Source organism: Schistocerca piceifrons, chromosome 3 (assembly GCF_021461385.2).
Source record: "Schistocerca piceifrons isolate TAMUIC-IGC-003096 chromosome 3, iqSchPice1.1, whole genome shotgun sequence".
In the NCBI taxonomy this organism is placed as follows: domain Eukaryota; kingdom Metazoa; phylum Arthropoda; class Insecta; order Orthoptera; family Acrididae; genus Schistocerca; species Schistocerca piceifrons.
This window is the reverse complement of record NC_060140.1, coordinates 936,146,610-936,168,856: the sequence shown is the minus strand read 5'-3', so window position 1 is coordinate 936,168,856 and position 22,247 is coordinate 936,146,610. Positions and strand designations below refer to the sequence as shown.

The following is a 22,247-nucleotide window of genomic DNA, read 5'->3' as shown; positions in this document are numbered from 1 at the left end:
GTTTGATGCAGCTCTCCATGCTACTCTATCCTGTGCAAGCTTTTTCATCTCCCAGTACCCACTGCAACCTACATCCTTCTGAATCTGCTTAGTGTATTCAACTCTTGGTCTCCCTCTACGATTTTTACCCTCCACGCTGCCCTCCAATACTAAATTGGTGATCCCTTGATGCCTCAGAACATGTCCTACCAATCGATCCCTTCTTCTGGTCAAGTTGTGCCACAAACTTCTCTTCTCCCCAATCCTATTCAATACTTCCTCATTAGTTATGTGATCTACCCATCTAATCTTCAGCATTCTTCTGTAGAACTGCTTATTATGGCATTGTAATGATGCTGGGATGACAGTTTAGAAGTCTGAATGTGTGATGTACAAGGCTATTAAATTGGCTAGCCTCCAGTACACCAAAATGATCTCTTGAGTGAGTGAAATGGTTATATTGTGGTACTTTCTCACCTTGAGACATTGCTCTACTGTAGGATTCAATGAACAGGACAGTTTTCTTGAATAACGGAAGCCACTAAGTTTTATAAGCAACAATATCATTATGTTTTAGCCCTATAGTGTGTGTGCACATAACCAAACAGCATGTGATACAAGCACCTCCATGGGCCAGCCTAGAGATGTTGCCTCACAGCCTGGACAGACAGCACAGCAAGCACTGTGCTGTGTGCACAACAGCCAATATAAGCCCATCATGCTGGGCACTTAGTATATTGTACGTTTGTTGTATGTTCATCTACAAGACTGTATATGGATGTGTTCTGTAGTTATGAGAGTTTGTACTGTTGTATACTTCATTCAATGTATTGTGCAGCTCTTCATATGGAAGCAAAATAAAACTTTGTTGGTGCTACTTCAGCATGTCAGCTACAGAATTTCTTCAATCTCCTGAAGCTCTCACTGATCAGCAGCAGACTCTCTCTGTGGCACTAAACAATTTGACAGCATTATTGACCTGCCATGTTCTATTGTACTGATGTAACCACCATCATTTTCTCCATATGATGATTCTGTGGAAGATTGGGATACATATGTAAAATGCCTTCAGCAACATTTTCAAGCTTCTGGAATTGCCTATCCCAGTTTGTGCAAGGGATTATGTCAGTCATGAATTTCTTCTCATGTTTATCACCTTTTGTGTCAGTTAGCTCCTCTTCAGGAACCTGCCAGTCTCTCTTTTGATAAAATGTGTCACTTGCTCTCTAATTATCACTGCAAACATATTCATGTTATTGCTGCTTATGTTGAGTTCTACAATTGGCAAATGGAACCACAAGTCATACATAGCTTAGACAGCGAAATTTCATGGTCTTAGCTGTCACCGCCACTGGTATGCTTAAGCTGATTCCACAATTTGTGATCCTATAATATGCCTGGCTCCTGATAGGGAAGTCCTTGAACATGCTTTACAATGTCATAATCCATTCTCATGGATATTACAAACATTGCTCTGGCTTTTGAAGTATCTAGGGCAGTAGAACATCCGACAGAAGCATGGCCTGAAGTAGAGGCCATTGCTTCCTCTTGTCCTTTGCTGCCATTGGTTGGCTCTTGGAGGGAAGGTGATGCAGCCTTGCAAACATGGCCTCCATGCTGCATGAGGCAGTGCCATGCTAAGAAGCAGTAGTTAGCAACACAACAGTGGCCACATGCTTCTCTTCCATAGCATCTTTATTGTTTTGTTCAACATGAGCAGGCCATATGCCCAAAGCATTGGCCAAATGTAACCATTGTAAGGGAAGGGCATGTTGTGTCTGTGTGCAACTGTTAATCTCTTTCAGCAGACATGAATATGGATGTCAACAGTGTTTCCCAAGTGATGGTAACCCAAACGAACTCTACACTGAAGTGTGTGTGTGATGGACAAGATGATAAAAATGCAAGTGGACGTGGATGCAACAATGACTTTGTTAAATTCTCAAATCTATGTGGATCTTGGATTTCATCGGTTGGTGAGTTATAACAACCAACAAGTATCCATATTGGGACAGTTTCTTATTTCTGTAATGTACAAACCAGTGTTTCAGCCTTTGACATTTCCAGTAGTGGGTGATGCCAACACTGAAAACTTATTTGGGTTGACACCTTCACAATTTTTGGATTCTCTATTTCTGATGAATTGCATCTGGTATCGGCTCAAGTTCCGTACTGATAAATGGATGTGCTCTGCTCAGAATATTCCTTCCTGTTTTTGGAATGTTTGTGGTGTGCTACCAGTTTCAAGGGTCACATCACAATAAAAGCAACAGCACACCCCCATTTTTTTATTTTTTTCACCCAGTCCCTGTAGCTTTAGGGGAGCAAGTCAAATCAGAACTAGATTGACATACATCTTTGGGTTTTGTCATACCTGTCTCCTCTAGTGAATGGTCTGCTCCACTGGTAATGGTCAAAAAACCTAATGGCAACCTTTGGCTCTGTGGTGAATCTAAAACATCTATAAATTCACAGTCTGTTATTGATACCTATCCATTACCCCATCCACATGAACTCTTAGAATAGCTTCACAGTAGGCAATATTTTTCCAAAATAGACTTGTCAGAAGCCTACATACTACTTCCTCTGGATGATGATTCCAAATGAGTCCTAGTAGCGAATACCCGCTGTGGGTTGTATCAACACCAGCAGCTCCCATTCTGCATGGCTAGCATGCCTGCCATTTTCCAATAATTTTTGGAGCAACTCAAGCCTCCATGCAGGGGTGCATCAATTACCTGGATGATATTATCTCAGGTTCCTCAACAGATGAACATTTTCAGAACCTTCATGCCTTGTTCACGGTGCTACAAGCCGCTGGTCTGAAATGTACCTTGGACAAATCACATTTTTTTTCAGCTGTCTATCACCTATCTCAGTTCTTAAGTCTTGTGTGCTGGTGTCAAGCCTCTATGACAGCAAGTTGATGCCTTTACAGCTTTGCTGTGTCCTAAAATTTCTTCCTGAGGCAGCCACACTGGCCCAGCCACTTCATGCTCTCTTATGTAAAGATGTGCATTTGCACTAGTCACTCACCTGCAAGCCTGCTCTTATCCTGTTAAGATCAATATTATACTTGGCACCTTGCCTGGTTGCCTTCCAAGCAGGCAACATCTTGTTTTGATCATAGATGCCTCTCAGCGTGGCCTTGGGGCTGGGCCTGCACACAAAGATGCAGACTGTTCTGACACCCTATTGCGTACACTTCCTAAACTGTGGATTCGGAGCAACAGTCCTACTCACAAATGGAAAAATAAGTCCAAGCTCCAAAAATTTCATGTTTTCCTATATGATTCTAAGTTTAATTTGATTACTGATCATAAACCTCTGGATTCCCTTTTCAGTCCTTTGTTTTCTTTACAGGGCAAAGTATCCCATTCCTGCAATGCTGGGCTCTCTTTTTGTCATGCTGCAACTATGAGTATCATTTCCAACTCTCAGTACGACACACTAATGCAGATGGTCTTCCCTGATTGCTGATTGGCCCCAATTCTGCATTTAATTAGGATGAACTGTTGTGTTTCCATTTTGATTTTGAAGTCAAAAACACTGTGGATGGTTTTCCCATTAGCAGTTCTTGGATGTCTGTGGCTGTCATGGTCAATCCTGTCTTACGTCTGGTTGTTCAGTTTCTCCACCACAGTTGGCTCGATAAACCACTGGGGCAAGAGTCAGGTCCTTTATGTAATTATTATGCTCTCTGCCACCACTTCTCAGTTCTAGATGGTGCGTTACTGTTGGCTACCGAAGAGTCAGTGCCCAGAGTTGTGACCCATCCACATTGCGAAGGGATATCATGTGCCTTCTCCACCTGGACCTTTGAGGGGTTTCTCATACAAAACTGCTGGCCCACTGCCACATGTACTGGCCGGGTACTGACAATTACATCACACACGTTGTGACAGCATGCCCACAGGGCACCACCCATCAAGTCATACCACTGGCCTCTCTTTCCCCGTGGCCTGCCCCCTCAGCACTACTGACAGCATATTTGGGGCATATTTTGTGGGTCTATTCCTTAACTCTGTTTGGCTTGTAGTAACTGAAGCTTTTTTAAAATTTCCTTATGTAGTTCATTGCCTGCCCACTTTCACAGTGGCTATGGTCACGACCTTCTCAAAAAATTTTTCTTTAGAAGGACTGCCATTACTCAGATGATGGACAGTAGCTCAAAACTTGTGTCTCCAGATTTTGAAGATTTTGTATAAAGAGTGGCATCCGGCATGTTACGGCACTTGCCTATCATCTTCAGTCCAATGGAGAGGCAGAGCACCTCGTCTGTACACTCAAAACTCAAGTGAAATAATATATCGCTCAATCTTCTGCTGGGGAAGCCCTTGATAGGTTCTTGAGTCCATATGGGTTCATTCCAGTTGGCTACCATAGCCCAGTGGAGCTTCCTCATGGCTGCCAGCCCTGTACTCTGCTTCATCTGCTCTGGACAATGCCCGCAGACAACTGCCTCACACCGATTCCATCCAGACCCTGAGATCGGGACCCGCAGGTTTGGCCTGCACCCTAAGCGGATGCCAGCAGGCGTCCATTGCTCCTGAGGCCTCTGCATCACACACACCTCCAATGGCTTGGTGTCATGACACTATGACCAGCTCCATCCACACATGACCAACCGCACACTGGAGAGCCCTCTGCCACCGCAGCCACCTCCACTATCTGTGCCAGTCCCTGCATCACGGTCCACACCTCCATCAGCTCCAGCACAGTCTTCGCTCTGGGCACTTCACATGGGAATGGGTGCAATGCCTATCTGGACCATTTGAGACTATATTCTCCTGTGGCAGCATGACACCCACTCCAGTAGTTATCACCTGCCAATGGAGATATGGACATCTCCAACGTTAATGCTTTCCCTCGAAGGAAATATAGTGTGAGCATGCATGCATATTCATACAGTGCATGATACAAGTCCCTCCATGACTGACCTAGAGAGGTTGCCATGCATCCTGGGCAGACAGCGCAGCAAATATTGTGCCGTACTGAATCATATTATTTTTTCGTTCTTTTGTTTTCTTATATACATAAGCTATATATAAACTGCCAAAGGTAAATTAAGGAGTTGTTTTGTAACAAGGATAATGTTTTGATACATCATTAAATATCTGTATGAAACAAAGTACGAAATGAGGTCTTCAATTTGTGAATACTTGTATCTTCACCCTTTAGTTTCAAGACATGGTAGCATATGGACGTATGCTTGGATCTGTCATACCAGCATTGTTAAAAAGTTGCATTTCAATTGTTCACTAAAAGTATTGGAAAAATAATTGGAAAAGCAAACTTTATTTGCATGGTTCAGAGATCAGCTCCTATCTAACATCATTTCACTCGCCGCTGAGATCCTGCATCAAGAGGTTCAGTGCAGACGAGAAGAATTTATGCATTATCTGGAGGAGCATTCTTTGCTGATTCCTGGCAGCACCCTTGCTGAAAAGGTAGTGTAAGAGTGCAAAATTTATGTAAATACAGTAGAAGAAGCTCTAAAAAGAGAAGGAAAGTAAATTTCTAGCTAAAATAGATTCAAGTTTAAAGGAAGCAGAGGATAGGTTATGATGCAGTATTGCTAAATCTAGTGACATTCCAAAACAACATTTGACAGAAAACAAACTCATGCTTTTAGAGTAGTTAGATACTTTCACTGGTTACCCACAATACGTGGCTAGCCTGTCTAATGAAAATAGAAAAGGATGCAGTAATTCAGTGTTATTGGTAATCTCTTCATGTGGAAGCAGAACAAAGCTTGGGTGGTGTTACTTCTGATATAGTGCTTTTACAAAATTACAACACATTACCTTCTATAACATTGACTGTGAATCTGTTATTCCTGGGTGCATTAGTAACCAGTGACATACTCCATCTATGTGTGTGCCCTATCATATTTTCGGTCACTTAGTATTAAGAACAAATAATGACATCATAGATTATAATGGATATGAACGGATTATCTTTCAACAGTTCCAACATTAGAAACAAACAGGTTGGAGTATGTTAACAGTAATATAGAATAAAATCATGCATCATTAGTAAGTAAGTAACTGGCTATGAACTTGAAACAAACATTCCAATTTCATGGATGGACTACTTTGGTATTGTAGCAAACACATGGAGTTTGTTTCACTTGTGCTGTTTTTATTGTACTTCACTTATATACATGTGTATTTCTAATTTCTTTTTTTCTTCTTGACACTAACGTCATTATTGTCTAAAGAATACATATTTGCACAGCTTGCACTTCCCACAATTAGTGAAATTTGCGGTTACTGACAGCTGATGCCAACAACATACTCTAGTGGTAAAACACTGATACGCTGATAAATGCCACAAGGTAGTGACTTACAGTTTCAAAATCAAAGCAAATATTTAAATCCCTTCATGGCTATTTTGCACAGAACACATACATGGTTTCTTTACATAATGATGTATATACGCTTCAGCTTCCATTTAGTCATGTAAAACAGAATTGTCAAAAATAGTGACTTATGCAGTTTTAAAGCTAACTGATTTTCATATATACTTCCTAGAATGAGAAATACTCATAGATCTCTCTACTTTTTTGTTACTTGGAAGAAATTGCAACCATTGGTTGCGAAAGCTAGAATTTTGTGTGTATGTATGTGTCTATTTGTGTTTCTATCAACCTGCCAGTGCTTTCATATGGTAAGTCACATCATCTTTGTTTTTAAATATATTTTTCCCGTGTGGAATGTTTCCCTATATATATATATATATATATATATATATATATATATATATATATATATATATATATATATATATATATATATATAAAAAACAAAGATGAGGTGACTTACCGAACGAAAGCGCTGGCAGGTCGATAGACACACAAACAAACACAAACATACACACAAAATTTAAGCTTTCGCAACAAACTGTTGCCTCATCAGGAAAGAGGGAAGGAGAGGGGAAGACGAAAGGAAGTGGGTTTTAAGGGAGAGGGTAAGGAGTCATTCCAATCCTGGGAGCGGAAAGACTTACCTTGGGGGGAAAAAAGGACAGGTATAGACTCGCACACACACACATATCCATCCACACATACAGACACAAGCAGAGGACACAGGCAGACAGTGTTTGTTGGTAATGAGAATCACCCTGTGGCTAAACATGCCTTGGTGCACGGCCAGCACATCTTGGCACAGTGTTACACCGTCCGGCTTATCTGGATACTTCCCACTAACACCAACCTATCCGAACTCCGGAGATGGGAACTTGCTCTTCAATATATCCTCTCTTCCCGTTATCCACCAGGCCTCAATCTCCGCTAATTTCAAGTTGCCGCCACTCATACCTCACCTGTCATTCAACAACGTCTTTGCCTCTGCACTTCTGCCTCGACTAACATCTCTGCCCAAACTCTTTGTCTTTAAATATGTCTGCTTGTGTCTGTATATGTGTGGATGGATATGTGTGTGTGTGTGTGTGCGAGTGTTTCCCCCTAAGGTAAGTCTTTCCGCTCCTGGGATTGGAATGACTCCTTACCCTCTCCCTTAAAACCCACTTCCTTTCATCTTTCCCTCTCTTTCCCTCTTTCCTGATGAGGCAACAGTTTGTTGCGAAAGCTTGAATTTTGTGTGTATGTTTGTGGTGTTTGTGTGTCTGTTGACCTGCCAGCACTTTCATTTGGTAAGCCAAATCATCTTTGTTTTAGATGCTTATTCTACCATGTCTCTCAGTAAGGTTTCACTGGCTTCACACCTCACTAGCCTCTCTGAGAGTGGACATGGAAAAGTGAACAAACAAGTCACAGCTTTATGTTAGATTCCTCTACAAAATTTTAGTATTTCTATATAACTTTTTTTTAATTGTAACACGATTTCCTCATTTAACAATAAAAGGTGTGTAAATACTACCATAACGAGCAGCCATGTCAGCAGCTCTTTCTCCCCAGATCCCATTCATTGTAACAAGGACAGTGTCCCCAGGTTCTATGAGGTTACACATAACTGCTTCCATTCCAGCATGACCAGTGGCACTAACAGCAAGTGTCAACCTGTTCCTTGTTTGAAACACATACTGCAGCCCTTCTTTTATTTCATCCATGATCTGCAAAAGAAAAGAGGAACAGACTAAATGTGCCAGTCTACAATAACCAGGAAAATGAGAATGTTCTGTGATGTGCTATGGCTTAGTGCACTAACTTACATAAAAGCAAGTACAAAACTGCAGGTGTCACTATCACATCTTTCATAAATACAGAGACTGATCAAGAGTCAGGCTGTTGTATTATCTAATTAAGAAACAAGATGATATCAACAATGAAGGAAAAGACAGATTACTGCTTACTATGAAGAAGACAAATTAAGTTCCACACAGGCACAATTAAAAGATACTTACATAAAGCTTTCGACCCACTTTCATCAGCAAAAGAGAAATACACACCATTCATACACACAAGTAAGCACACCTCATACACACGACTCAGACCAGAATGCTGGAGTTGGAAGTCATGTGTGCATGTGGTGTGCTTCCTTGTGTGTATGAATAGTGTGTGTTTTACTTTTGCTGATGAAGGCTGCGGTCGAAAGCTTTATGTAAGTCTCTTTTAATTGTGCCTGTCTGCAACTTAACTTGTCTTCTTTATGGTAAGAAGCAATTTGTGTTTTCTTTCATTGCTGATATTCCTACCTGGAGTTTCCACTGTTTTAACGAATAAGACAGTCAGAAAGCAATGATGATTGCTCAGGAGGTGGGTGCATCCAAGGAAATATACACTAACATCTGAAAACTGCAACACCTTGAAGGGTACATATGACAGAAACAAATTTTATGTTGCAGATTAGGTATATGACAATACACAAATGATTAAGATTACACAACTGTATACTTACTCTTCCTTTGAGATAGACTATGAGATGAAGTCCTAACATGCTGCAGCGTTGAGCCTCTAAATATTATGGAATAGAAAACCTCCTTCCACACAGTTTTCATGTAACGCATAAATAGTGATTGTTGGAGCACTGTGACAAACCAGTTGCTGACCTATAATATCTCCAACATATTTGACAGCAAGTATCAGAAGAATATACAGGTCACGGAAACAGTGGCAACCATTTTTCTTTGAAAAAGGCTTTCAAATTCCTTGTCAAATGTGGCTGAGCAACCTCCTGTTGATATATGGCTTGTGGAGATGCCTGAGGAAGAGGTAGTACCTCAGGCTCGTTGCCTAACACTGCTCATTCTATTCGCTGCTCTGCTCTAGACAAAAGTTCAAGTGTGCTTTGATTCACAGAAAGTGTGTCGTCTCACCTCAATAAGTAGCACTGTGTAAGGGTTCTCCTATATTCTGACACACAGGGTTCTTTTTTTGTTCCAAAAGTTATCAAATATTGCGTAATAGTCTTGAAAGGCAGAAAGAGAACACCTTTGAGTCTTTATGTAGAAACTGAGAGTGATGGTAAAGTTATCTGGTTGCGCATAACAGGACTAGGTGAGACCAAGTTAACTGCTGGATGTTTTTAACGACCACCCGACTCCACTGTGACAGTTCTAGAGACATTCAAAGTAAGTTTATTGTCAGTTGTGCATAAGTACCCAGACCATGTAAAACTAGTTGGTGGTGACTTTAATCTACCAAATATGGACTCATTGCAGGGGGTACATATAATCTTGTGACGTACGAAGGAGGTTTGGAAAGTTCTCGGAACAGAATAGGAAAAAAGTACTTACATCACTGAAACCTTTTTTTTATTTTTCAATGTAATCTCCCTGTAGATTAATGCACTTGGTCTAGTGATGTTCCAGTGTCTTGATCCCATCTCGAAAATGAGTTTCCTCCAGGCCTGCAAAATATTTGTTAACTCCGGCTATCAATTCTTCGTTTGAAGTGAATCTTTGTCCACCAAGGAAAGTTTTCACTTTTGGGAAGAGATGGAAGTCTGACGGAGCTATATCAGGTGAATAAGGTGGGTGTGGCAACAATGCACCTTAGTTCATGTAATTTTTCCATGGCGATGGCACATGTTTTTGATCCAGCATCAAGAGTCGCTGCACCCATCTTGCAGATAAATTTTTCATTTATAATTATTCAGTTAAAATGTGTTATACCCTTTCAGATGATGTCTGCCAAGCATGAGCAATTTCACGCACTTTGAATCGGTGATCCTCCGTGACCATTTTGTGCACTTTTGCAGTGATTTCTGGAATAGTGACACATCTCAGCCGACCACTGTGCGGATCATCATCTTAAAGTTCTCCCGACCAAATTTAAATTCATTTGTTCACTTGACAACAGTTAAATATGAAGGACCAGAGTGCCCCAGTGTATTGTGGAAATTGGCATGAATGTCCTTTGCTCCGCAAATCACTATGTGGGAACAACAACAGAGCAATGTCACCACCACAGCTCTCTTCCAAGAGCACTGATGTGGCATGTGTTTGCAGGCAACGGACCAATGAATATCATGTGAACAACTTGTTGTGCTAGCACTGACCTCTTGTGGTGATTCCGAGAACTTTTCAAACCACCCTCGTACTTTTGAACATGTTTCCCAAAAACTGTCTTGAGGAGCTAGTTTGGCATCCAACACATAATGGAAGTATCTTGGACCTTGTAGCCACAACCAGGCCAGACCTTATAGATGGTGTCAGTATAGAGATGAGGATTAGTGATAATGAACGTCATCATAGCAACTATGGTTATGAAGGTTAATAAATCAGTCAAGTGGGCTAGGAGAAAGAGCAGATAGGCAGTTGTCAACATCTGCCTTAGACAATGAGCTGCAGTCATTTAGTTCCAGAATGATGGCCATAGAGGAATTATGGGCAAAGTTTAAACAGATTGTAAATCATGCTCTGTACAAATATGTGCCCAAGAAGTGGTTAAGGACAGAAAAGACCCATCATGGTTTAATAACGAAATTCGGAAAATGCTGAGGAAGCAAAGGCTGTAGCACTCTTGGTCCAAAAGAACAAATGCAAATGATGATAAGCAAAGATTAGTAAAGATCTGTGCGTCTGCAAAAAGATCTATGTGTGAAGCGTGCAAGAGTTACCACAGTCATATCTTGTCTAAAGATCTGGTGGAGAACCCGAAAAAATTCTGGTCATATGTGAAATCACTGAGCGGGCCTAAGGCATCCATCCAGTCCATCCAGTTGGTCAGTCTGGTTTGACTGTAGAAGATAGCAAAATGAAGGCCAAAGTTTTAAATTCCTATTTAAGAAATTGTTCACACAGAGAATAGTACAAACATACTGTCATCTGATGATGATAATGATGATGTTTGGTTTGTGGGGCACTCAATCAGCACCTGTACAAAGTCCCAACCTTTACTAAGTCCAATATAGGGACTTTCACGAATGATGATGAAATGATGAGGACAACACAAACACCCAGTCCCCAGGCAGAGAAAATCAGCAACCCAGCTGGGAATCGAACCCGGGACCCCATTATCAAGAGGCGTACTGTCATCTGATCATTGCACAGACTCCCCTATGGATGACATAGTAATAAGTATCTCTGATGCACAGAAATAACTGAAAGACAAAAATCAAACAATGGAAAATCCAGGATGGAATGTAACAATACTGTGAAAAGGAAAGTAGCTACTCACCATATTAGCAGAGATGCTGAATCGCAGATAGGCACAACGAAAAGACTGTCACAAATATAGCTTTCGGTCTGTAAGGCCTTCATCAAAATTAGGTGACAAACACACACATACACACTCACGCAAATGCAACTCACACAGACCAAAAGCTATATTTGTGACAGTCTTCTTGTTGTGCCTCTATGTGACTCAGCATCTCCACTATATGGTAACAGCAACTTTCCTTTTCACAATATTGAAACAACTGAAAGAGTTTAAAACAATTAAGTCACCAGGTCCAGATGGAATCCCAATTCAGTTTTACAAAGAGTACTCTATTTCATTGGCCCCTTGCTCAGTTTGCATTTATCGCAAATCTCTTAACGAGCATCAAATGCCAAGCAACTGGAACAAAGCACAGATGACTACTATATGTAAGAAAATTAAAGAAAAGACTCACCAAATTATAGACCAATGTCCTTAACATAAGATTGCTGCAGAATTGTAGAGCATATTCTGAGTTCGAATATAATATATTTCCTAGAGACCAAAAAGCCCATTCCCACAATTCAGCATGGCTTTAGAAAGCAATGCTCATGCATACTCTCATATGATATACTGTAAACCATGGATAAAGGACACTAGGCTGAGTCCATATTTCTAGATTTCAGAAAAGTATTCAACACCGTACGCCACTGCAGACTGTTAGCAAAGGTAAGTGCATACAGAATAGACTCACAGACATGTGACTGGCATAAAGACTTCTTAAATAATAGAACCCAGCGTGTTGTCCTTGACTGAAAGTGTTCAGCAGAGACTGGGTGAAAATCAGGAATGGCCAAGGCAAGTGGGATAGGACCATTGCTATTTTCTATATACATAAACGATCCAGCAGACAGAATGGGCAGTAATCTGTGGTTGTTTGCCAATGATATTATAGTGTACAGGAAGGTGTTGAAAATAAGTGAGTGTAGATTGATACAAGATGACATAGGTAAAATTTGTAGTTGGTTTGATTAATTACTGTAGAAAAATGGAAGTTAGCATGGATGAGTAGGGAAAACAATCCCATAATGTTCGGATACAGCATTAGTAGCAACCTGCTTGACACAATCACATCATTTAAACATCTGGGCATAATGCTGCAAAACAGTATGAAATGGAATGAGCATGAGAGGCTTGTGGTGAAGGTGAAGGTGGGAAGGTGAATGGCCAACTTCAGTTTATTGGGAGAATTTTAGGCAAGTGCATTTCATCTGTAAAGGAGACCACATGTAGAATACTAGTGCAACCTATTCTTGAGTACTGCTTGAGTGTTCGGGATCCACACCATGCGGACTGAAAGAAGACATCAAAGCAATTCATAGGTGAGCTGTTAGACTTGTTACTGGTAGGTTTGATCAGCATGGAAGTGTTACCAACATGCCTCAGGAGCTCAAATGGGAATCCCTGGATGGAAGGAGACATTCATTTCGAAGAAAGTTTAGAGAAACAGCATTTGAAGCTGACTACAGAAAGATCCTACTGCCGCCAACATACATTTTGTATGGGGATGACAAAGATTAGATACAAGAAATTAGGGTTCATATAGAGTCATATAGACAATCATTTATCCCTCGCTCTATCTGTGAGTGGAACAGGAAAGGAAATGACCAGTTGTGGTACAACATACCCTCCACCAAACACCATATGGTGGCTTGTGGAATATGTATGTAGATGTAGATGCAGAACACAAGGAAATAGTGAGCTGAGCATCACTAAGTTCCAACAACGTATCTATCACAGGTGGAGATTCGGAGAAGCAAATCCAAACTGAAAACTTTTTTATCCACTGGTCAGAAGAATTAGGGGAACATGACTTTGGGCTTTTTCCATACTCCATTGAGCAATAATTGAGGACTGGGCATGTTACCAAATTATACCTTTATCTTTCACAACAAAAAATCATTTCATCCTCGACTGCTTACATAAAAAGAACTGAAATGTCAGACAGGTGTCAAAAACGAAGTGGAAACAATCATTCATCCCATCACCCCAGGTACTTTTCGTTGAACTCTGAGAGCTTCAATAATATGTATGCCCCCTGTGAGAGTTTATCACTGCCTGACATCTATGTAACATGCTTCGTGTAAGTCTACACAAGTCAGCCTGTGTTATCCACTCCCATTCTAATAAGACTATAACAACTGATTTTAGCCAAGAGAGTAATTACTTAAGTTTGTGCTATTCTGAACCACACGAGGATTTAAAATATTAACTTAACAAAACATTGTGAAGGATGACCAATGAAAATGTTTCTTGGTGGGGACAGAATAGTGGTGGAAGAGACCCGAGAGTTGGTCCTTTGTGACAAAAGCAGACAGAAGATATTCATATGTGGAACATCACCACTGTGTGTGCATGAGATATGGGATGGCTGTGCCAGCTGGAAAGAACTCTTTGGCGCAGTCTGGCAAGGAAGGGACATGAAGCCTGTCTCAACTGAGACTCCGACTGCAGATATTGTGTCCAGTGGAGACTCTACTCAAAATTACTGGCTAGTTCACCTATCCTGTAAAGATTACATGGGTACTAATCTCTGAAGTAATGATGGCTGCCACTTTCTGTACCGCATAGAGGAAGTAACCACCACTATCTTGTAAAACAATCTCTGAATATTGAAAGACTTGCTTGAAGGACCTTTTTGCAAGGGCTGAACATAAATTAATCTCCAATTAGCTATTAAAACAGACAAATGCCTGTACCGTAAAGATGCTTGCATGTTTGGAGAATGACACTTTGAAGGTCATGTTGTGTCAGTTAGCTCTCTGTTGTGTTTGTCAGTGTGTAAGCAGCATGTGATTGAAATGGATGGTGTTATTGTGTCACTCACCCGTCATGAGGTACATTCTGTCATACAGTTCCTGCAAGCAGGAGTGCAGAAAGTTGAAATAAGCAGTTCTCATAATATGCAAAGATCAGCACATTCCTCAAACTGGGGAACTATCAAGAATGGGGTTCCACAAGGATCGGTCTTGGGTCTTTTGTTGTTCTTAATATATATTAATGACTTGCCATTCTATATTCATGAAAAGGCAAAGCTAGTTCTCTTTGCTGATGATACAAGTATAGTAATCACACCTGACAAACAAGAATTAACTGATGAAATTGTCAATAATGTCTTTCAGAAAATTACTAAGTGGTTCCTTGTAAACGGACTCTCACTGAATTTTGATAAGACACAGTACATACAGTTCCGTACAGTAAATGGTATGACGTCATTAATAAATATAGACCTTAATCAGAAGCATATAGCTAAGGTACAATATTCAAAATTTTTAGGTGTGTCCATTGATGAGAGATTAAACTGGAAGAAACACATTGATGATCTGCTGAAACGTTTGAGTTCAGCTACTTATGCAATAAGGGTCATTGCAAATTTTGGTGATAAACATCTTAGTAATTTAGCTTAATACGCCTATTTTCACTCATTGCTTGCATATGGCATCATATTTTGTGGTAATTCATCACTGAAGGATAAAGTATTTATTGCACAAAAGTGTGTAATCAGAATAATAGCTGGAGTCCACCCAAGATCATCCTGCAGACATTTATTTAACAATCTAGGGATATTCACAGTAGCTTCTCAGTATATATACTCTCTTATGAATTTTGTTATTAACAACCAAACCCAATTCAAAAGTAATAGCAGTGTTCATAACTAACTTTGGCACAGAAAGGGGTGAATTATACTGCCGCTAAAGTCTTTGGTCACTTACCAAATAGTATCAAAAGTCTGACAGATAACCAACAAGTGTTTAAGAAGAAATTAAAAGAATTTCTGAATGACAACTCCTTCTACTCCAGTGAGAAATTTTTAGATATAAATTAAGAAAAAAAATTAAAATAAAATAAAATAAAAAAGTTGTTATATTAACTTAATTATGTTGTTAAATTAACTTAATTATGTCATGTATTGAAAAATTTGACTCGTTTCACATCATTACGAAATATCGTATTCATGATCCATGGAACTAGTTTTAATCTAATCTAATCTAGAAAGAGTCAGTGCCACAAAGAGTCACTGTCGACTGTGTCATGTGTATGGGGCTGGGAATATAAGTGAATATTGTTGTGAGGGAGTGGTGCAGAAAATTCAAGGCTGATGGCACATAGTCCATGATGAAATTGGTTGAAGAAGACATTCAGAAGTGTCAGGTGAACTAGTGCATCATGCTGATGAAATTGCGGAGGTACATCTTTCTCAAGATGTACCTCAGAGTTAAAGGACAACCCTTTTTAACATTGTCACATAGAGGTAGTGTTACCATAATGTTCACAAAACTGAAAGAATAGATTCTATCCACACATTCCTTCTGTTCCATGTGACTGGGGATGAAATGGGTGCAGTACATGAACCCTGAAACTGAGAAACATTTCAGACATAATACACACTCATTCTCCAAGTCAGCTCAAAAAATTCAAGTAGATCCTGTCACAAATTCCTGTTACAAATTTTTGGGACCACAAAGGAATTTTGACGAAAGACTTAAAAGTGTGAATAGTGTGACATCACAAGTTCATTCTGAGACTCTTGCAAAACTCTGAAGGTCAATCCAAAACAAATGATGCTGGATGATTCTCATAGGAATCATTCTCCTTCATGATAATGTGCAACCCCATCATGTGAATCGTACTAAGGAAAAACTCACACTTTTTGCCTGGCAAATTTTTCAACATACTTCCTATAGTTTGGATTTGGCACCAGGAGATTTTCATCTCTTCCTTAAGATGAAGATCTGGCTGGTTACTCCACACTTCACAACAGACAAAGAGCTCAAGGCTGCTGTCAACAGCTGGCTGAAGCACCTGGTGGCACCAATCTTTGAAGATGGGATTAATAACTGGTGTCACGTTATGACAAATGTTTTAGTTTGGGTGATGACTATGGAGTGAAGTAATAAAACATGTAAGTACAGACTGTATACAAAAAATTATCAGTTTTTTCTTTTTTTAATAGCCAGTTTTTATGAATAGCTTTTGTATTAAATGATCTTAGCACTGTAGCAGTGTTTCAGAGTTTCATTAACATAAACTACCATGTTTGCTGAGAATATATAATTGTTAAAAGATATTTGAACCTATGAGCTACTAAATCTCTAAGTCATTGCAAATTTTTGACTTCATCCCCATTGTGAACTTTCTTCCAGAGAATTTAATGGGAAATGATATCAGAGTAGGTAGGGAACTCAGTTTTAAAAGAATAGGTCATCACACACAGAATAGATTGTACACAATAAAATAGTTCACAATGTGAGGCAACATCCATGGTATACAGTCACTGTAAAGCAACTTCTAAAGAAAAAGATATTAATGCACAATAGGTGTAAAACAAAGTGCAGGGCTGTAGATAGGGAGATGTTGAATAAAACACATTTTGTTGTCCAGAGAACAATGCGTGATGTCTTCTATGACTATCATAGCAGACTATTGACAAGTGATATTTCACAGAAACCCAAGAAATTCTTGTCATATGTAAAAGCTGTTAGTGACACCAAAGTTAGTGTCCAGTCCCTAGCAAATGAGACAGGAACTGAAACTGAGGGTAGCAAAGCAAAAGCTGAAATGCTTAACTCTGTTTTCAAGTTTTTCTTTACAAATGAAGACCCAGGAGAATTGTCTCAATTTAATCCCTATACCACTGGAAAGATGAATGAAATAAGTATCAGTGTCAGTGGTGTTGAGAAACAGCTGAAATCGTTACAATTGAAGAAGCTCCCGCACCCGATGGAATCCCTGTCAGATATTATACAGAATTTGCAGCTGAGTTTGCCCCTCTTCTAACTATAATCTATCGTAGATCACTTAAACAAAAGTCCATGCCCAGTTCTTGGAAAAAGGGTGCAGGTCATATCCATCTACAAGAAGGGTGGTGTAAGTGATCCATAAAACTACTGTCCAATATTCTTGACATCAATTTGTTGTAAAATCTTATAACATAACCTGAGATCAAACATACTGATGTATCTTGAACAGAGTGACTTCCTCAATGTCAACCAGCATGGATTTCAAAAACGTTGATCATGTGAAACTCAATTCGCACTTTTCTCACATGACATACTGAATGCTTTGGATCAAGGCAACCAGGTAGACGCTGTATTTCTCCATTTCTGAAAAGCATTTGACTCAGTACCACACCTACTCTTATTGTCAACAGTACAATCAAATGGGGTATCAAGTGAAATTTTTGACTGGATTGAGGACTTTTTGGAGGGAGGACACAACATGTTTTCTTGGATGGAGAGTCATCGTCAAATGTAGAAGTAACTTCTGTGTGTCCCAGGGAGGTGTGTTGGGACCGTTGCTGTTCACGTCATATATTTCTGACCTTGCAGACAATATTAATAGTAAAATCAGGCTTCTGCAGATGATACAGTTATCTGTAATGAAGTACTAGCTGCATAAATATTCAGTCATATCTTGATAAGATTTCAAAGTGGTGCAGAGATTGGCAACTTGCTTTAAATGTTCAGAAATCTAAAATTTTCCCCTTCACAAAGTGAAAAAACATAATATCCTATGACTTTAATATCAATAAGTCACTATTGGAATCAACCACTGATGCAAATACCTGGATGTAGCTCTTTGTAGGGATATGAAATGAAATGATCACACAGATTCAGCCATGGGAAAAGCAGGTGGTAGACCAGTTTATTGGTAGAATACTGCGAAGTGCAATCAATCTACAAAAGACATTGCTTACAAATCTTTCATGTGACTGATTCTAGACCATTGCTTAGGTGTGTGGGACCTATATCAGACAGGACTAACAGGGGATATTGAACAAATACAGAAAAGGATAGCACAAATGGTCACAGGTTTGTTTAATCCATGAGAGAGTGTCACAGAGATACGGAAGGAACTGAGCTGGAAGACTCTTGAAGATAGAGGTAAACTATCCCAAAAAAGTCTATTAACAAAGTTTCAAGAACTGGCTTTAAATGATTACTCTAGGAGTATACTACAACCCCCTAAATATTGCTCACATAGGGACAATGAAGAGAAGATCAGAATAATTAGTACACACACAAAGGCATTCAAACAAGCATCTTCCCACCCTCCATGAGATTAGATTAGATTAGTTTTTCGTTCCATAGATCTGTGCTGAGGAGGTCCTCGTGAATGTGGAACATGTCAATATTTTTTTTTTTTTTTTTTTTTTTTTTTTTTAAAAAAAGCTGAAATAACAATACTAATAGTATGAATATATACAATACATCATTTGTTTCTATTAAAAAATTCGTCAATGGAGTAGAAGGAGTTGGCCACTAGTAAGTCTTTCAGGCTCCTTTTAAACTGATCTTGTGAATGGAACAGGAAGAAACCCTAATAGCTGGTACATTGTGACATACCCTCTGCCATAGATCTCACAGTGGTTTGCAGAGTATAGATGCAGATGTAGATGTAGGTGTAGAGCTCACTGAACTCAGTGCTACCGAGACAACTCAGCTAAATAGACTTTCTGACTACATATAACTGTAACCAGCATAATTTCAAATAATAGACTTAACAACTTCAACTGCCTTTTGGTTGATGAACTCTGTCACTGTTGTGACTCATACTTGTGACATAGATTGTAGATTGTTGATTGTAGATTGTATTTTATTGGTCCTGTTGTCTACATAGCAGCTTATGCATAAGACATTGGACAAGTCAAGTTATAAATATACAGGCTGAAAGTCATTTCAAGGCATACATACTTAAGCTTACAATAATACACTTTACACGTAAGTATTTATGTAACACATTTCATAAGTTTAAATATTCTTCAATGGAGTAAAACCAGTGATGCTGTAAATATGACTTTAGAGATTTTCCAAATGTATTGACCTCAGTGATAGCTTTTATGTTTTCAGGAAGTTTGTTATAAAGCTTAACTCCCATGTGAAAAGTACCTTTTTGGCACAGTGCTGTGCTGATTTGAGTCATATGTATGTTTCTATTTTGTCTGGTAAAGTGCTCATGTATATCACAGTTTTTTTGCAGTCTCCGGTCCTTGCCTATTACATTTAATTTAAAGAACAAAAGGGTTTCCATAATGTATACACATGGTAATGGAGGAATACCAGATTTCTTAAACAGGGGTTTACAAGAGTCTCTAGGCTTGCACCCAAACAAGATTCTAATGGCCCTTTTTTGTAGTTTAAAAGTGCTATTAGCTGTTTTAGAGTTTCCCCAGAAGGTGACCCCATATCTAAGACGAGAATGAAAGTACGCATGATATGCTTTCAATACTGTTTTCTCACTAAAGCATGATTTTAATGAACAAAGAAGGTAACATGTTTTGCTCAGTTCTGCATTGAGATATTCAATATGCTTATTCCATCTGATGTTACTCTGCAGTCAAAGTCCTAAGAATTTGGTTTCAGTACTGTTACCAACTGGTTCGTCATTGATAGAGACTGATGGGATAAACATGTCCTTGTTACGAACATTGTGGAATTTTAGAGCAACGGTTTTCTTACTGTTTATTACAAGCTGATTACTCTGTGCCCAGCTGCTAAGTTGTTTCGTGACTGTTTACTGTCTGCTGTAACTGTTCATTGTCGTCTCCTTTTAGTAGAATCGTGGTGTCATCTGCAAATATGATTGTTTTGTGTACATCAATATTTAAGCTTAGATCATTTATATACAGAAGAAACAGAAGGGGTCCCAATACTGATCCTTGGGGTACACCACATTTTATTTGTTTATAGTCAGATAAGCGATTAGATACAGTTTTTAGTTCAGTATTTGTGTGCTTTATGCACACTGCCTGCATATGATTAGTCAGGAAGGAACTGATCCACTTGTTGGACAGACCTCGAATATCATATCTTTCTAGCTTTGATAGCAGAATTTTATGGTCCACCATGTCAAAAGCTTTTGACAAGTCAATAAAGACTCCTATTGTTTCCTGTTTTTTGTCCATCAGGTTTAGGATGGAATTGATGCACTCATAGACAGCAGTTGTCGTTGACCTCTTATTTCTGAATCCATGTTGTTCATTACATAGGATGCTGTTTTTATTTATAAATTTCATAAGTTTCTCATACATAACTTTTTCCAGTACTTTAGAGATGCAGGAGGAAATTGTGATGGGTCTGTAGTTATTTACATTGTCTTTATCCCCTTTTTTATATACCGGAATAACTTTTGATGTTTTCAACACATCAGGGAAAGTGCCTGCCTGAAGTGAGCAGTCGCATAAATGTGTGAGTACTTCAATTAGGTTTGATGCGCTCTTCTTTAACATTGTTGCAGGTATACCATCAATACCTGCCGATTTGGAATTTTTTAGTCCTTTTATTGCTTTAGCTACTTCATCTTGTGAAACAGAAGTGATGTACATTGATCCTCTACATGCACTTATTTTATATTCATTTGCCTGGGTGCTCTTAAAGTTTGATTGTAACATATTTTCAGCAACACCTGTGAAAAAGTTGTTAAATGTGTTGGCTACTTCTAAGAGGTTTGTTACTTTTTTATTTTTATGTGATAGTGTTATATTTTTGCAAGGTTGTCTATATTCTCCACATTCTTTTTTTATGACACTCCACATAGCCCTTGATTTATTAGCTGAATTATAAATGATTTCATCATTATGCATTATTTTTGCTGCTTTTATTACTTTTCTTAATATTTTGGAATATTTTTTATAGTATGCGCGTACTACAGGTGAGGAAGTTTTTGAGTTACATATTTCATGAAGTAGTCTTTTCTTCTGGCATGAAACCCTTATTCCCTTTGTGATCCAGCTGTTTGTTCTAGAGTTTCCCCATATGGTTAATGTTTTCAGTAGAAATGCAAGTTCAAAGAAATGGGTTAATGTATCAATGAAAGTGTTGAATTTTTCATTTATATCATTCATTTTGTACACTCCTAGCCAATTTTCTTTCTGTAATAAGTTGTTGAAGTAGTTCACATTATGCTGATTATAACTTCGATATGCTGTTCTGAAAGACATGTTGTTAATAATACTGCCTTGTACCTTTATGCTTAATATTTGAGCAAGATGATCACTAAAAGCTGCATTGAAAATTTTTAGTGAGGTGTTGTGTAAACTCTTCTTGACTAGAAACTGATCAAGAGCTGTTTGGCAAGTTTCTGATACTCGGGTAGCTGCTTTTACTTCAGCCTTTAAATTGTAGGACGTTGTAAGGTTCAAAATGGTATCCCTATTTCCACTATTGGTGAGGAAGTCAATATTGAAGTCACCACAGATTATCAATTCACAATCCATTTTATTTACTTTATTTAGCAATGACTCCATTTTGTTTAAGAAAAGTTCAAAATTCCCGAATGGTGATCAGTAAACTGTAGCAAGAACTGAGTAATTTTTATAGCTGCAATTTCATAATCCTTTTCGACATTTGCCCTAGTTAAGTCAGGTAGTGTAATAAAATCTACATTATTCTTTGTGTAAATTGCTACCCCACCCTGCTTGCTGTTTTTGCTGCAGTAGTAAGCAGCCAAGACAAATTTGTTTATTTTCGTATTCTGGATTAATTCTGGGTTAAGCCAGATACTTAATTACTATTTTTTCTCATTAATATCTCAAGAGAGAATTTAATAAGAAACTTATTTTTTGTCTTGTTCATGTATGTGTTTGGTTCAGCTTTTCCATTAAGTTTTGAGTCATCCACAATGTTCTTGATCAAAGCATTGTGTTCAGAGCCCATGTTAATGT

The 22,247-nt window shown here is 38.8% G+C and overlaps 1 protein-coding gene across 1 annotated transcript in view; it reads right to left on the bottom strand.

The window, feature by feature from the left end:
- LOC124789821 (alanine--glyoxylate aminotransferase-like) overlaps positions 1-22,247 on the bottom strand; it is a 69,057-nt gene that overhangs the window by 36,047 nt on the left and 10,763 nt on the right. The window contains exon 2 of the mRNA XM_047257305.1: positions 7,863-8,055. Within this exon, the coding sequence (XP_047113261.1) occupies positions 7,863-8,055 (193 nt within the window). The remainder of the gene's footprint in view (positions 1-7,862; positions 8,056-22,247) is intronic.